We start from the raw sequence: 17,175 nt of genomic DNA on the forward strand, positions 1-17,175 counted from the left end.
AGTTTTTGTCAAATATGCTTGTGATATTTAATGCATTCAACACGTGAACCAGGTGCGAAGGACACTGGGACGTGTTATAAAAATACTTCCTTGTGTCTTATCAGTAAAGTAGTGTAGCTCCGCCCCCCAAGCGCACAGTTGAGCTCAAGAGCACGATGAACAACATCTTGACGTTGCTGCTCGCCTTGGCTGTATGGAATGTACAGGACACATCTGCAGGTTAGCTTGCCTTTACTTGTTTTAATTTTGCCCCGATTACACATATTTGCTCCCTCTTTAGTTTATCCTCGAAGTGCGCAAAAACACGCAGTTTCCGTTTCACTTTGCTTCGCTAACTAACGGTAATTTTTCATGCCCCACTAAAACATTTTGTCGTTGTTTAAAAACTAGATGTGCTAGAGACTTTTATTTGGGAACAAAAGTGGTAAATAATAAACACATTGGACTGCTAAGCTAATGTGAAGTATTAGACTTAAAGATTGAAATTTGTTTTGGACGTTTGTCTAGAAATGAGTGGCTGTAAATTATGCAATCCCGCTCATTTTCTATACAGTACTCTATTTTTTTTTATCGATATATGCGAACAAATTTGCCCATTAAATGCTACTATGTCATTTTCTGGTATGTTCATACCGAATTCCACCTGTACAGACATACATTCCTTGAAATACTTCATCACGGCAACTTCCGGTGTGAAAAACTTCCCCGAGTTTGTGGGGGCTGCTGAGGTGGACGGCGTTCGGGTGGGTTACTGTGATAGCAACATCCAGTCGGCGAAACCCAAACAGGAATGGATGCAGCAGCTGGTCCGGGACGTTCCGGATCAACTGGACTGGTACAAGCGCAAGTGCTTAGGCAACCAGCACGTCTTCAGGAGAAACCTCAAGGATTTGAGTCACCGCTTAAACCAGTCTGGAGGTGAGCCGTGTTCAACAAAATGGACTCGAGTATAACGATTAAGCGTGTAACTTGGCCGCCAGGCAGCCATGTTTTACAGCGGATGAACGGTTGCGAAATTGACGATGAAAGCGGCGAGATCGTGGGCTACAACCAGTACGGCTATGACGGAGAAGACTTCATCGTGCTGAACCTGGAGACGCTGACGTGGACGGCGCCCTCCCCGCAGGCCTTCACCACCAAGCTTATTTGGGACACGCAGAAGGACAGACTGGAGTACAACAGAGACTACTATAAAGTCAAGTGCCCGGAGTGGCTGAAGATGTACGTGCACTATGGGAAGAGTGTCCTGCAGAAAAAAGGTGAGGTCTGACGCCACTGATGTTCCCCAAATGTGTGACTCATTCTCACCTCTACTTGTCTCCCGCAGAGCTTCCCTCGATGGCTCTCCTCCAGAAAACACCCACCTCGATGGTCTGTTGCCACGCCACGGGCTTTTACCCCAGACTAGCCATGATGTTCTGGAGGAGAGGCGGCGAGGAGCTCCACGAACATATAGAACATGGCGAGCTCCTGCCCAACCATGATGGAACCTTCCAGATGAGCGTGAACCTGAACGTGTCGGCGGTGCTTCTCGCTGAGTGGCCCGAATACGAGTGCGTGTTTCAGTTTGGTGGTGTCAAGGAGCAGCTGGTCATCAAACTGGACCAAGACGCCATCCAAAGCAACTGGAGTAAGTCCATGTGCATAGAAATGACAAAGTAGAAAACCTTCATAACGCAAGGAACGAGCTCAACTTTCACTTTCAGTTCCTCCCCAAAAGGTTCCGGCCGCTGTGGTCATCGGGGGCGTCGTCGGGTTACTGCTGAGCATTCTGGCGGCCGCCGCCGTGGGATGTTACATACGGAAAAGAAACGCTAACTGCGGTGAGAAGGATGTGTTGAAATTTTATTGAGTCATTGTCAGAAAGATAACAAAGTTCAAAGTCTGTTCAGAGCTGTTTATTGTTCGTCTCATCATTGACTGTCAGCGTGACCGTTTGTCTTTTTGTTTTTGCAGAATTTCAGGCTGTTAATGGTAAGTTGATTAGTTTGATAGTGGGCATGAAAGGGCTTGTGTCAAAACCTTGCATGAACTGCTGCATATTCCATAATTTCATCGTCAGCGGGCCCGGAATTCGCCCAATCCCACGTTGGAGACTGTGAGCAGTGAACCCTTGAAAAAGAACGGCAGGACCAGAACGTTTTTACAAGAGAAGCTAGCCCGCTAAACCAAATCAAAATGAGCCCTATTGTTGTGTGATTCTTTTCCAACACAAGTTTGTTCCATTTTTCACTTGTCTTATTATTTATTTCAATGATCAGTATAAAAGAGCAGAATTCTCTCAGCCTAAAGCACTTTTATTTTTAAACACAAACTTCCCCTGTAATGTGATCCACAATTTTTTTGTATCTTATTTTTTACCTTTGTATTGCTTTGCAAAAATGTTTTTTTTTTTTGTGCTGCATGACTAAATAAAATGCCAACCATATACTATGTGAGTTGGGCTTGATTTTATTTTAGTCAAAATTCGATCTCACACTGGACAGATGTCAGACGGGCTCCCAGACGGACTCACTGACATTAGTATCAATCAATAATCTTTGTCGTTGAGTAAAGTCTACTTCAAGTTCACACGTCCTGGAGGGGCGTCTGCAGCCGGCTGCTCATTTGGTCCGGGGGTCGGCGCTGACCCCCAAGTCGCCGCCGCCGATTGTCCTTATGCAAATCAGAGGGGCAAGCAATTCATGGGCGCACAATTCGATTAGACATCTGCATATTGAGCATCTGCAGCCCACGAAAATCTGCCAATACCTCATCGGCCCCTCCCATTCTGTGGCCCCCCGCGAGGGCAGCGGCCCACGACCCCCCGAGAGGGGTGCGCCCCCGCCTGACCCTGTCAGACCCGGCGACAATACCTGACCCTGCCTCAGAGCGGAGTTCAAGGTAAACGAGCCTTTCTGCATAATCGTCTGCACATAATTTCCCTCCATTTTTTTTTTTTTTTGTATTCTCAAAAATGAACACAAGCGATGATACTCGGACATAACAGGTGGCGGCTCTGTTTGAGCGAGACCATTGACATTCCCGGCGGCGTCCTCGTGTCCCGTCACTCCATGGGAGTCCACACAGAGATTCTCTGTGCTCTCCCCAGTGCACACAGGGAGAGCCACCAAAAGGAGTTTTATGAGCTTCGACGCTTCCTGCCAAGAAAAAGAGATGTGAGGTTCAAAGTCACATGCGTGACACACGCATGTAAAAAGACATCATATTCTCTGCAAAAAAAACGAGTGCTAATAATGTAGTTTACCGAGTCACGTACTAGTTGTGTAACTCTTCTTTTTTCTGCTCTTGTTTTCTCCTGCTTGGTTAGTTTTTGACTGTTCTCGTCAGTCTCGTTCCTCGTTATTACCAATTAGCTCCTCCCAGCCTCTTTTTCCCACCTTAAGTGATCGCTCAGCATCTCATGGAGATGTGAAAAGACGTCATTTCTTGCACCCCCCCACCTCAAGAAAGTAAATTGAGTCGTCAACAATCGGCGTTAATTTGATGTGCCGTGGAACCGGCGGCTCGCCGTTCTCCCATCGGGACGCATTTGTAGCGACAACACAATTTGTTCAAAGGCTTTTGTCCCGCTCGCCATGGCTGTGATCTGCGTCTCGGGGCGGGCGGACAAAAGGTGTCAAATGGAGCGTTGGACTTGGCCCGCTCCTAATCCTATTACTGCGGCCTCCGACGAGCAGAGATGCTGAGCTGGCTTCATCTCGGCAACGAGCTATTAAAGTCCAAAGAGGCCCTGTGTGCGTGTATATGTGTGTGTGTAATTACGTTGTTATCCACGTTGTCATAACGTGTTATCCGCTGATGTGCTTCACCATCTCCTGTCCGTTTCACTCGGCCACGGTGGAAGGTGGACATTTCAATTATGATTTCGCTAAACATACTTTTGGTAATATTCAGTTTGATTCGGAAATTGTCTGGCGAGAAGGAGATGGAGGAGTTTGAGATGGATACATTCAAATTGTAATGTCGCGTTTAGTCACCTATTGATTGATTTGCGTTTTGTTGCGGCTCAAAACGAGTGGAATGAAGCTGCCTTTTGTCTGCTTTGGATGTCACTTATGCGGGCAAAGTGCAGACGGGGGCCGCACAGACGCACGGACCCCTCCGTCCCCTCAATGGCGGCAATGCGTGGCATTGAGCACAGTCAATTGGCTGGCAAATGCGGCCTACTATTAGCCGGCGGCGGCTAAGGCAGGGGAGCTTCGCAAAGCTTCGTTTTTTTTTTTTTTTTTTTTTTTTTTGGGGAAGGTCCCCCTTTGCCCTGCGCTACCTTCACCCCCACTTCGCTTTATCAGTTCAATGTTAACGTCCAGCGGCGTCCACTCCTTGGACGTCTGAAAGAAGAAAGGCTATGGGGAAGGGCGGGGGGGGGGGGGGGGGGGTTCCTCTCTTCCCGCCTTCTTTTCTCACCCCGGCCTCCTCTTGTGTGCTGTCCAGCTGCCTGTGACCCTCGACCCGCTGACCCTTACTCCTGACCCCTGGACCCGTTCCCACGCCACGCCTTTTTGTGTCCGGCGCGCCATGGCAACACCTTGCTCACTGCTGCTGCCACGGTAACAGATGGACAGAGGCCTGGAAATAACTTCATTCACAGCCTACTGGAGGGAGGGGGGGGCACCATGGACAATCTGCGCTCACCCCACCCAACAACCCACTCACTCCGCACACACACACATGCACATACTTATACACACGTCTCCATCCCAGCGCTAACCTCCCGTGCCACATTCAAACAGCCCTTATCACCTCAGCTCAGCGGGAACTCGTGTACCGACGCTCGATGAAGCCATTAGGGCCGATATTTTGGCATCTCGGCACACCCGGCTGGGAGAAATTGGAAATTAAGTCTCAACCTGCAAGTCATTATGACAAAAAAAAAAGTTGAGTCCCTGCGAAATTATTAGAAAATCAAGGCAGTATGCTAGTTCCTAAAGGGTGTGCGCACATATGCAACCATCTTATCTCAATTGTTATATTTTACTCCTTATCTAAAAATTATTTTGTACTGTTCACCTTTTGAAATGATTCATCTTTGGTATTTGAACAGGGGTGTGTAGACTTTTTATTACCACTCGAAGTAAGCGTGTCAAAAATAGCTACACTCAGATCCCTTTTCACACCGCTGCTATTTGCGGTCCAGCGTGTAGGAGAGCGCTAACTCCGTGCGTGTGCCGTTAATTATATCTCTATGCTGTGATTAGCCTTATTGTTTTCGCTCTTCCTCCGATGAGAAGGAGGCGGCGGGGAGAGGGGGGGGCTGGTTGGAGGAGTATAGTTGTAAAGACACAGAGTAGAGCAATGGGGGGGGGGCTCTGTTTGCAAACTCAAAGACAAACGACAAACTGAATAGCGCGGCCGAGGAGCTCAATAAGGTTGCCGCCATCAAATGAAGTGTGGCAGTTTTTGGTGCTAATCAGTAACTAACCTCTGAAACCTCGAAACTAGCTACGAGGGAAGAGATTAAAGAGGCTCCAGAGGAAGAGAATTTTCTTTAGGGGTGGGGGGGGGGACAAAAGGGGGCCTGGATGAGCATGTCTGCCTTGCACTTTTGAAATTTGGGGAATCTTGGCACTCTTATCTCAGGATAAATTCAACACTAGTATTTATTTGCAGCTATTACAAAAAAAAAATCCTCGTGACTTAATTGTCTGGTGTTTTGAGCTTCACTCATAAGTTCCACAAGTGTGCTTGAGGGGGGGTGGCTCATGGTCGCCATAAGGCAGAAGCAAAACCATGGAATCACATTTGTGCATTTCATACCTTCCATCTCTGCGTGTATCTGCATCCTACTCCCCCCCACCACCTCCTCCCCCGTGTTCCCCCACTACCCACACTCCCCCACTCCTCACTGCCTCTCACCCACTTCATTGTGCCAAAGGAGATTTTCTCCATTGAGGCCTAGTCTCTTAGGTAACCCCAGCGCTGCATGAAATGAGGAGAGGGAGCGAGTGAGCGAGGCAGAGACGGGCGAAGGCTCAAAGGGAGAGTGAGAAAGAGAGCGGGAGAGGGCGGGGAAGACCGGTAGAAGGGCCATGGAATTGTAAAGGCGGAGTGGGGGGGGGGAACGAGGGGCGGGGGTCCGGACACAGAGGGTTGAAGAAGGAGAGGAAGAAGGACGCGGGACCAGAAGTGGAAGAGGCGTAGAGGGTGAAAGATGGAGGAGCGGGCACCGGCGTGGTCCGGCTCGGGAGAGGAGCCACCAAGGGACGAGAGCGCCTCGGAGGACACCAAAGCGGAGCGCCACTTCTTCACGTGCTTTTTGGAGGTAATTCCTCATCTCTGAGCGTGTGCAGTTGTTTTCAAATGTGAGAGGGAGAATAGATTTGACATGCAGGTTGGGCATCCGGCGAGGACGCGGCACATGACTTCAGGCCTTCGGGCCTTCCACGTCAGGAAACTTGAGGGCAAAGTTTGCATCTTCACGCAATTTGTTAGCTGCGTCGTCGTGCTAGCTACATCTCGGGGATTGAGAGTTCAAGAAATGAGACGCGTCCCAATACGCTGTTGGGGGGCTCCGGGAGGGCTCTGGCATCCTTTGTGGCCATGCTGCTCTGCACCTCAATGGTGGGCACGGCACATGGGGGGCTCCCATGAATAGGCCCGGCCTCACCAAAGATCCCATCGGGTGGAGGAAGAGAAAGGAGATGTCTCACGAAGCCCAGCAGAGAAGTAGAAAATTGTTTGGCAAATCTGATTGGGGGGGTCAATCAGAACTTTTTTACATTTGCCACCGACTTTTAATCGCCTCCGCCGGCCAACCTGCACTTTCACATCTTGATGCGGCGAGTTATCACGGCAGGCTTTTGTTTTCTTTGACGTGCACTTGTTCTTTTGTAGCAGAAAAGCAAACGGGCGGCCCGCCATGGCCTGGCCTGCCCCTCCCCGCCCCGGGTGGTGACCCCTCTCTTCATCATGGTGTCACCCACACACAGAATGAGTTAGGGCTCTGGCTTTCTGTCTTTTCTTCTCACCTTCTACTGCTCCCTCCTCTTCGTCTTCTGCCTCCGTTTCCAAACGCATGCGCTGACCTGCGGCCGGCAGGCCAAAGGTCTCCATCAAAGGGACGAAAGGGACTACTGAGGACGACCACCAGCCGAGAATGAAAGAGGGTCCGGAGCTGATTGTCCAAACGCAATTCTTGCGTCTGCCTTGGTGAAACCAGGAGTTGTGGATGGACATCACGCCCCTGACCTCTCCTTTTCGACGAGCAAAAAAAAAAAAAAAAGTGGACTCTATTCGTTAAGGCGAGCGAGTATTAAATCCAAGTTGGACCTTTACAGTACTTTGACAAAATAGGAAACGTTTACAGATAGAAAAATCGCAAACTAGCAACTTTCATGAGACACAAAGCAAGAGGCTAAAAATGCAAAATGAGAACAACGGTTAAACAAGTGGAGAGGAAGACGACGTCATATTAAATCAAAGTCTGTAAAAGCGATAAATCACAAAAAATTCATTTGTTTCAAAGTCGAGGATGAGAACCGTGCCGCTGTATCCACTTTGCTAACATTTTGAATCGTGCTCAATCGGGACTGGAAGTGTTTACACTCCGCGTGTGCATTTCATAATTTGCTTCTGTGTGTGTTTTCCTCACAGGATGAAAAAAGGAGTCAGAAATCGAGGAAGAGGAGGGAAAATTTTGGAGGGAAATTGAGCACCTCCAAATATGCTCGGCCGGATCATAAGCGAAGGGTGAGATTTATTAGAGCTGCAGGAAGTGACAAGTCAGTGTGGGAAGTATGTAAAGAGAAAGAGCGGGCGAGTGGGGGGGGGGGGGAGCGGGGTGACTGAAGGTGGCGAAGGGGAGTTGGGGGGGGGATCAAGAGCGAGAGAGCATTAATATGCTAATGGACGGAGTGAATGCACAACAGGCCCACTGACCAGGCTAATCACTAGTGGACACACACTGCAACTAATCCCTTGCGTAGCACTCACACTCACGTAGCCATACACACAAACACACACACACACATGCACACACACATGCACGTATGCTAGCATCGAGTCTGTCACATACTTTAAGAAAAATGAGATTTCATTAAGTTTACTATTAAGATACTTTATATTAGATTTTTTTTCTTATCTTACTCGATATTAGATAATTTGGTACGTGGTTGATCTAGCTATCTAATTATCAGTCTGAACTGGTTGACTCAACGAAATAAAAACACGTTCATCTCTACGAAAGGTGTTGTCTTTCATTAATGTGATGTAATGGTTAGCGACCATAAAAAAATATATATGTATTATTTGAAAATTTCTCTTCGCCTCCTGAGTCTTTGCCTGCATTGATCTTTTTCTCAGATTGTCAATAATGAGCACTCAAAGCTCACCAGAGGCTGAAGTAACCTCTGAGCTAAACTTGTTTTGACCTTTTCACCTCTGCGGTCAGTGACACGGGAGTCAACATGACGATGCACACGTGCAATCATAAACAGACACACACAAGACAGTTGTTGCGATCCAGCTGATAGCAGTGCAGTTTGTTAGCTAGCAGTGTAGTGTCGTTTAGTGTCAACTGGCAAGGAGGGTGTATTTTGGGGGTCTTAGACTTGGCACAATCAGATATGTCAATTCAAAAGATTATTATCTGTGACAGAACCCACACATACAGACCCAGCCTTGAGTATCGGTGGGTGGTATCATCAGCATTCACGAGTACTCAATACAGTCAAATAAGGCCGTCATTGGCCTGATATTTAAGATACAAATGTTTTACGCTATCATTGTGGACACAGAACGATTTTAATTCGATTTTTAAGGCACCGCCGTGAATTGAAGTGGCAGCCAGGAGTGCATTTGAGGATCCAGCACCGCCGCCACCATGTTTTCATCCTGGCGGGGGGAAGGTGGGCTGTCTGCGGGCCAACGTGCGTGCTGGAGGTGGTGGTGAGTGAGCGTGTGTGGGGGAGGGAGGGGGGTCCAGACAGACATTCTGGGCCAACATCGATTCATGGGAGGAAGCTGCGCTGCTAAACGTTAGTAATCCGCATTTACTTTGAGACATTCGTTTTCCGTGTTGTTTGCGACGCCAACATATTAGCTTCTGGGTTAGCTTATTGGCTAAATCGCGTACACGTTAGCGCCTAGCTAACCTAGCTAGCATTGATTAGCGTCTCGCTTTTGCCAATTTTGGAGGATTAAAACGTTTTTTGACGGGTGTTATGGCGACACGGCACCACGCGCACTTTGTCCGTGTTGACTGCCCACCAATATAAGAAAAAGTGGTCCCGACTGAAGGTAAAGACGTTCTAAGTGCGAGCTAACATTGAAGCTATGTGGACGCTAGCTCTAGTTAAAAACCAGAGCCAAATGTTCTTCCTAAATTATTGTTCTTAATATAGCAGTCAAAACAAATCCTGCACGTTTTGCGTGTGGCCTACATGCGTTTCATGCATAATTTATGTCGCTTCAACATGTTTTCATGCACAAGTAAGCGAGCGTCTGTCGAACAGCTGTCTGTTGTCGCAAACTTTATTTAAAAAGGACAACAAATTCAGCAAACACAATTTAGTGTTTGGGACATAAACACCGACTGCACGGTGGAAGACACGTACTGATGTTTTACATATTTATTTTACTGTCATCCCTTTTGGTAGCTAAAGCATGCTCTCCCTTTTCATGTGTTGGCATTTCAGAGCCGTTTTTGGTGCCGTCAAAGCAGCTTCGGCCCGGGCCGCAGTCCGCGGTCTCGAGTTTGAGGGCTGGCTGTTGACGCGGAGAATCGACGGCGTGCAGAAGCCAGTGAAAGCAGACAGCAGCACCATGGGAGACAGTCGAGGTGACAATCAGCTGCTTCAAAAGTGCAACGTCGAAACTGAATCTTTTTTACTCTCGGGCCAAGAATATTTGTCTACTGTTTATTGTCTTACTGTTCTGGTGTCTCATTAGCTTGTGATTGGTGATTTATACAAATAAAATGCTTCTGACCAGATTCGAGGAGTCCGGACAGTTCGTCAGTGTCCTCCCCACCGTCAGGACAGCGCTCGCCACCTTTGGCGCAGTCGGCGGCGGCTTCCATGACCTCCCTGCCTCCCATCTCCAGCGCAGGGGTCAACAGCCCCATCAGTAGCACGGGTTCCCCTTTTTCGGTCATCAGCTCCTCGCTGGGCTCCCCCTGCCTGCCAGGAACGCCGTCGATCGGCTACGGTCCCATCAGCAGCCCGCAAGTAAGGTTCAGTCGCTATTCGGTATTGAATTAGATTTAAATGAAGGAAATATTCTGATAAGGCCATTTTTTTGTACTCATCTTCTGCTGTGCTTTATTCAGATCAACTCCACAGTTTCCATGTCAGGACTTCACACGGTGAGCAGCTCAGACGACGTCAAACCTCCGATAGGCCTAAAGCTGTCGGCGCACAGCCCGGGCCCGATGCTTTCGCAGAAACGCCTTTGTTCCATCTGCGGCGACCGATCCTCTGGTGACTACTCCTTTTCTCTGTCTGAGGCCTGCCGAGGATTTTCCAGCAGTTGGCACACGTTTGTTGGGTTCTCCCACCAGGAAAGCACTACGGCGTGTACAGCTGCGAGGGCTGCAAAGGCTTCTTCAAGAGGACGGTGCGCAAAGACCTCACCTACACCTGTCGGGACAACAAGGACTGCATGGTGGACAAGCGGCAGAGGAACCGCTGCCAATACTGCCGCTATCAGAAGTGCCTGGCCATGGGCATGAAGAGAGAAGGTGATATACGTGTATTGTCACATTGTGATTGCGATTTAATATGTGATTATTTCTCCAAGCGTGGTCGCGAAGGAATTCAATTCGCTCCTGTGTAATTTAACTTCCAGACTTTGAATGTCGACTGGACGTGAGATTTTGAGTCCCAAATTCATTGGCAGATGGCTTTTTGTCAGTCGCCACGGCAACACTTCACGGATTCGCCAATTTGAACCGAGTCAGAGGCATGAAAGAAGCCCCACGTCCACTTTCGCTCTCAAACTCGACCTAACTAGGGTGTGCGTTGTAAATGATTGGGCCTGAGCTGCCGGGGGATAAAGCGGCGGTGGAGGGGGACATGGGGGTGGCTGAGCTTTGCAAACACTAACCCCCTTTCCCCCCCTCTCCTCCTCTTTTTGTTTCCTCTCGCCCTCCCTCTCCCTCCCCCTCTGCAGTGGCTAAGATGAGCGACAGATGTAAGGACAAGAGGGTGGGGGGCTTGCGTAGGTTGGATTGAGCGAGCAAGGGGCAGCAATATGTATTCATACCCAAACTACTGGGATGGTTTGCTGTTCTAGAAATTCCCAAATCATGCACCAGACTTTTTCAGACACAGACTGAATTAGCAGTTTATTTTATTTTTGAACCTATCCTCTCTTATTCACGAGAATACAACAGTTTGCAGTTCTCAGTGAATTTTTGTGGTCCTTTTGCAGTACCCCAAAATGCCACAAGGTGGTGCCAAACTTTTTTTTTTTTTTTTTTTGCTTTGACTAGTGTGCAAAAATTTGAGCATTAGATGGTCAACTTGCTTAACTAGCATCCATTTGGCGGTTTTGAAAGTGAGTCTTGGGCTTTCTTTTTTGTCCAGTGTCATCCCCAACATTTTTTGTTTTGTTTTATCCCCCTGGGCTCGTTCTCTTGTTTGTTCACCCCCTTCTCCCGTCCCTCAGCCGTTCAAGAGGAGCGCCAGAGGAACAAGGAGCGCGAGGGCGAGGTGGAGTCCACCAGCGTGGTCAACGAGGAGATGCCAGTGGAGAAGATTCTGGAGGCGGAGATGGCCGTGGAGCAGAAGACGGAGCTTCACGCCGACGGAAGCTCCGGAGGCAGCTCTGTGAGTCGACCGGCTGCAGCGTTCCTCGTCACGTGTCACCTCATCACGTGTTCCTTTCCGCACCTCCTCAGCCCAACGACCCTGTCACCAACATCTGCCAGGCGGCTGACAAGCAGCTCTTCACCTTGGTGGAGTGGGCCAAGAGAATCCCCCACTTCTCTGAGCTGGCCCTCGACGATCAGGTTATCTTGCTACGCGCAGGTGCGTCTCATCACTAAAACCCCAACTCGGACCGACAAACGTAAAACAACATCGATCGACTTAATGAAGTCCCTGTCCCAAAAAAAAAAAAAAAAAATGGCACAAACGGTTGCCGACTCGGAAAGAATAAAGTCAAGCATGGCGTTGACAGGTTGGAACGAGCTGCTGATCGCCTCCTTCTCCCACCGCTCCATCTCGGTCAAGGACGGAATCTTACTGGCCACCGGCCTCCACGTCCACCGGAGCAGCGCTCACAGCGCCGGCGTCGGAGCCATCTTTGACAGGTAGCCGTCACATTTTGCCACTGCGTCGCACTCCCCACGCCCACTAGTTTTTTCCCCCCCAGGCCCGTTTTGTCGCAAAGGTTCAAATACGCCAACACATACATCGCGGCGCCCTCACATTTCCGGGTCACATGACTCGCCGAGGAGGGCGAAACTGGCCGTGCCTGCTCTCGTCTTTTGGCTGCTGCTGCTGCTTCCTTCCCTTCTGCCTTCGGTGCCGGGAGGCTGCTGACTAACTAATATAGTTATCTTCTGCACACACACATTCAACCGTGAGGCACTTTGGCGACTCTGGGATCACTGCCCGATGGTTACTAACTCCATGAAAGTCAAAAATGCTTGGCTGGTCTCATGTTTCCCTTGGCAATAATCAGTTGACTGACAATCCACTGCGCACATCATGTCGCCTATCCAATCACAATGTGTCGCTTCTCTGTTAATTACACAGTCCTCTTGTCACCGCGCCTGCTCGTTTTTCCCAAACAAGCTCCAAAACAAATGGCTCAATTTTTCTTTTGGAAGGGGGGGGGGGGGTGACAAAGGCTACCGAAAGAATTGAATACACACAACTAAAAAAAAATGGACAATCGTCCGTCATTGTTCACCTTTACATTTGTCAATAGTGCAAATGTTTTCTTTGTGTGATTCTATTTTGAAGTAGGTGCCGAATGTCTCTCAGCAGGGCTTCTCAAACCTTTGGTGTTCTGGCCATGTCGCTGTGTAATGACACTGTAATAACACATTGTGATTGCATACACAGGGCGCACAATGCTGAGGTTGGGGCCATATTTGACAGGTAATTACGCCACGACACAAACACTTTCCTTGAACCCCTCCTCCGCAGTCCCCTTTGAGTAAAATCCACAAGCTATACGATCGATCGCAAACATAAATATGTGTGCTGTGCTTTGTTTTGTGTGCTAAAAGCTCTTGTCGTGGTCTTCGGGTTCTTTTTTTTTTTTTTTTTTAAATTTAGTTAGGGTTCTGCCCCATAAAAGCCATAAAGTGTACACACAGTGGGTGTTATTCAATGAAATGCTGTTTATCTGATCCAGCCTGCAACAGTTTTGCCCCAAATCGTAAAATGTATACATTTTGGTTTTATGAAGTGTAATGGAAAAAACAATTTGTTCTCCTTGTCTCCTCTTCTGTGTTCTTGCATGACTGATTTGTTTCTTGTAAGCTTGTTGTCATTCTGCGCTAACGTAAATATGCTGTCTTCACTTCTTATCACGCATCAGCGACTTCAGTGGCCTTCTGTGCGGCATCCGTACGCGTTGACGACTGGCTTTGACGGAGCGTGGTAAGAAAGTCTGCCCTTCTAATCTTCTTCTTCACCTCGCAGGGTTTTGACCGAGCTGGTGAGCAAGATGAGGGACATGCAGATGGACAAGACTGAGCTTGGCTGCCTGCGCGCCATCATCCTCTTCAATCCAGGTTAGAGGAGAGCAAGCGCGACCACCTTGCCGTCCACCTCCACGTGTTTCTCAGGAGTGCCGCTCTCTCTTGCCCGAAGATGCCAAGGGATTGTCCAACCCAAGCGAGGTGGAGGTCCTGAGGGAACGGGTGTACGCGTCTCTGGAGACTTACTGCAAGCAAAAGTACCCGGACCAGCAGGGCAGGTAAGCGCCACAAAAACAAATCCCGGAAATAAATCAAATAAATGTGTTGAATGTGACAAACGACGGAACACATTCTGGAAACCGACAAGACAAGTTTTTTAATTTTGGGACGTCCTCCCTTAGGTTTGCCAAGCTACTCCTGCGACTGCCGGCGCTGCGCTCCATCGGCCTGAAGTGCCTGGAGCACCTGTTCTTCTTCAAGCTGATCGGCGACACGCCCATCGACACCTTCCTGATGGAGATGCTGGAAGCCCCCCACCAGCTCACTTAGACGAGTGGGAGACCGCATCGCACAGCGGGTTCGGCCGCCCTTTTTCGCCCGCCGCCTGTTGGGCTACACTCAATCCAACCGCAGCACCTGCTGGGCTTAAAGTAGCCCTCACATTTGTAGAGAGACACACACGCACGCACGCACACAACACACAAAGACGTGAAGATCTAACTTGCAGAGGCGACGCGGTTTCAACTACCCACTCATCTCACCGTCTTTCTTGCACTCGGTCTTTCACCGCTTCTCATCCGCATACACCGTCGACAATACGCATATGACGGCATTCGTGATTCGATACACGCCCGTGTATATGCACACGGGTAAATGTCTTAATTATCAGTTAGCCTTCATCTCAGAGCGCCTCTGTATGTTGGATCGACTCGGTTTCATTGATGGTTGTTTTTATTTTTTTTAGCTTCCAATCAGGTGCGTAGCATTTCAATCAACTCTCCAGCGTGTCTCCTTCGCGACTTAATCCGAAAAGGTGTTCTCCAATATGCTTTGTATTTCCGTGATCATGCCGAAACGTGTTTTTTGGGGTTTCTATCTTGAAGTACTGTACTCATGAAATGAGAGCTTTTATTCCCCCTCCCCCCAAGGCATTTGAAAACTAGGAAGGAGCACTTTGACTCTTAGCGTTGTCCTTCCATCTCTGATGTGCGCACAGTACGGCTTTGTAAGACAAACAAAAGAATGACTTGAATTTCTCTCTTTTTTTTTTTTTTTTCATTTTTGTTTTATTGGTTTGATGCTCTGTTTCTTGTCTATTCCGGCAGTCGCTTGGCAGGTTGGCGAGCTTGAGGGAGTTGAGAGCTTCACGCCCGGCGGGGCGGGTTTCTTGTTTTTATCACCCGGACGTCGTCCTTCGCCGGTGGTCATTAATGCACTTTTGTGAGTCGTACCTGTGTGAACATTTCCTCCCAATGGCCGCCGCCACTGAGACAAGGTACTCTGCGTTGGCTTCTTCTCTCAATTCCCGACTGTTAGGCACGCCGAGCTCGATGTGATGCTGAGCAATTTTTTTTTTTTTAAGGCTTGCGGTGAAATGAGCTCGGTGCACCTAATAGTCCATAATCATCACTCCCACCGAGTGATGACATCACCGGTTCGGCGTTAGACGTTAGACCGGTGTTTGCCTCCCAGAATTTTGAAAATGAATGAGTTCTGTGACTGACTACCTGATAGCTTTTCTACATTAGATATGTAAATACTAGAACTTGAATGACGGTGGCTCCAACAAACATTTAAAATATGATTTGTTGCCCCCCCCTCCCCTCCTCCCCTCATCGAATCAATAAGTGTGCTGAAAATGCAGCCTTTGCACCCGCGTCCTTGATTGGCACTTGACTGTGATTTGCAACCAAGCCCAGGTCCAATTGTGGCCAGCAGTAAGCAATGCTGCTGCATTTTATGATTCTGAGCAGAAGTTTCAGTCCTTTATTTTTTTTTTTGGGGTGCTTTTAGCGGACGGACAGGGAAAATGGGTGCTAAATATGGAACACGCTGTTGCGCATTCACACCTTTGTGTATGCAAATGCACGAGCTGATCAGACGGCCAAACGGATGGAAGCAAATAGTATTAGAGAGTCCAAATACGTCCTCTCAAAGAGGACCTCCCCTCAATGTAAGGTGACCTGTCAGACAGGTGAATTTTTTTTCTTCCTGCAGTGTTTACTTTTCTCTTCCAGCGTGCGAGTTGCAGGAATGAAGGCCAAGTTGAGTTTGCGTTTCGTGCAGGGGTGGGCAAACTACGTAAGGCCCGCTTGGTGCTTTTTTTTTTTTTTTTTTTTTTTAATCTGACCTGCTGCTCGTTCGCGCTACAAAGAAAGCTTATGTTGTTGTTGTTCTTAAAGCGGTTAATTGAATTGTAGTTGACCTCGGTCAAGAATTTGGTTATTGATTTTTGAACAGCTCGATATCAATTTTCTAAGTTTATAATTACATTAATTATAAATACAATAAGATCAACTTGAATTATTTTGAGATGAACGACTTTAAGTTTCTATCATTTTTTTAATGAAATTATCATTATGCTGTTGATTTATTGTAAATAAGCATATTACATTTTATAATTGTATTATGAAAACATCCTCTTCACTTTAAAAAACAAAAATACATCATAGTTCTTGTCCAGTTAAAAAATCAAATGTGGCTCTTGAGCACAAAAGGTTGCCCACCCCTGTTTTACAAGCTTTTTTTTTTCTTTTTCTAATTGCTCTTTTTAGAAGCTATCCCCCAAAATTTGATTTCTCACGTGGCGACGCTTCCTTGTCCGAGGTGTCAAAAAATATGCAAGGTGGACTTTAACCAAAAGGTGCAAAATTGAGCCACTAAGATATTGAATGTGCTGACTTAGTTTATGTGGGGTCTGTTACAAAAAGTAGGTCTCATCCCCCCGAAGCTTCCCCCTGCCGCGTTGAGGCGCCTTTTCGTTCTTCCAGATTGCGTCGCAGCTCACGTTCTTAACCCCCCGAGAGGGTGGGAGTGTGTCTGGCGGGCCTCGTATGGACACCTCGGGAGGGATGGGTCGCTCGCTCTATTTTACGAGGTCACGGCTACGATGGTGGGCGCTTTGAAGGTCAACTAAAGGAGGAAATTGAGGAAAAAAAATGATTTCCCCTGTAGAGCTAGATTATTTGTTAATTGTTTACTCTTTGCTAAAAAAAAACAAAAGTCACTATTTGTGTTATTTCCCCTCCATGTGCTTCCAGCCTTTTGTTTATGACAAAGTTTGAAACAAATGCATCCATCTGAATGGAACCTGTCCCTCTTGTTTTACGTCAGTTCTTGGTCTCGTTTGTATCTTACTCCATCGTGCACGCGGAGCCGCGTGACTATTGTGTGCTTTGGAGTTTTGAAAGAAGAAAAATATGAAATATTCCATTTTTTCTCCCCTCCCCCCAGTCATTAATTCTGACTCTTGTTTCTGTTTGTTGTATTATGTCTGAGTAAAGCTTTTAATACTGTACACAAACTGCTTTTCTTTGCATTATTTAACGTCTCAGTTCACGTCTCAGTCAGTCCAG

The 17,175-nt window shown here is 47.9% G+C and overlaps 2 protein-coding genes across 10 annotated transcripts; both read left to right on the forward strand.

Annotated features, from left to right (window-relative positions):
- The first annotated feature begins 2 nt into the window (after positions 1-2).
- On the forward strand, positions 3-2,428 carry LOC148380173 (major histocompatibility complex class I-related protein 1-like). 5 transcript variants are annotated; one of them, XM_088365002.1, is made up of 7 exons: positions 3-219; positions 652-918; positions 981-1,259; positions 1,328-1,630; positions 1,707-1,823; positions 1,957-1,974; positions 2,063-2,428. In XM_088365002.1, the coding sequence occupies exons 1-7, from the start codon at positions 156-158 to the stop codon at positions 2,107-2,109; spliced, it is 1,095 nt and encodes a 364-aa protein (XP_088221128.1). In that variant the 5' UTR covers positions 3-155; the 3' UTR covers positions 2,110-2,428. The 5 variants fall into 5 exon arrangements, with proteins under 5 accessions (XP_088221128.1, XP_088221130.1, XP_088221129.1 ...); XM_088365004.1 differs by having other exon boundaries at positions 1,721-1,823; XM_088365006.1 differs by having other exon boundaries at positions 69-219; positions 789-918.
- A 6,300-nt stretch (positions 2,429-8,728) lies between these two features.
- LOC148380174 (retinoic acid receptor RXR-beta-A) lies at positions 8,729-17,123 on the forward strand. 5 transcript variants are annotated; one of them, XM_088364989.1, is made up of 13 exons: positions 8,842-8,978; positions 9,639-9,781; positions 9,934-10,169; positions 10,271-10,421; positions 10,502-10,681; positions 11,611-11,771; positions 11,843-11,972; positions 12,124-12,256; positions 13,017-13,052; positions 13,602-13,693; positions 13,773-13,878; positions 14,002-14,177; positions 14,926-17,123. In XM_088364989.1, exons 2-12 carry the CDS (start codon positions 9,766-9,768, stop codon positions 14,147-14,149), a joined length of 1,389 nt encoding a protein of 462 aa, XP_088221115.1. In that variant the 5' UTR covers positions 8,842-8,978; positions 9,639-9,765; the 3' UTR covers positions 14,150-14,177; positions 14,926-17,123. The 5 variants fall into 5 exon arrangements, with proteins under 5 accessions (XP_088221116.1, XP_088221115.1, XP_088221114.1 ...); XM_088364990.1 differs by having other exon boundaries at positions 8,729-8,889; positions 14,002-17,123; XM_088364988.1 differs by having other exon boundaries at positions 14,002-17,123.
- The last annotated feature ends 52 nt before the right edge of the window (positions 17,124-17,175 follow it).

Source organism: Syngnathus floridae, chromosome 21 (genome assembly GCF_059516105.1).
Source record: "Syngnathus floridae isolate MCC-2025c chromosome 21, RoL_Sflo_1.0, whole genome shotgun sequence".
NCBI lineage: Eukaryota > Metazoa > Chordata > Actinopteri > Syngnathiformes > Syngnathidae > Syngnathus > Syngnathus floridae.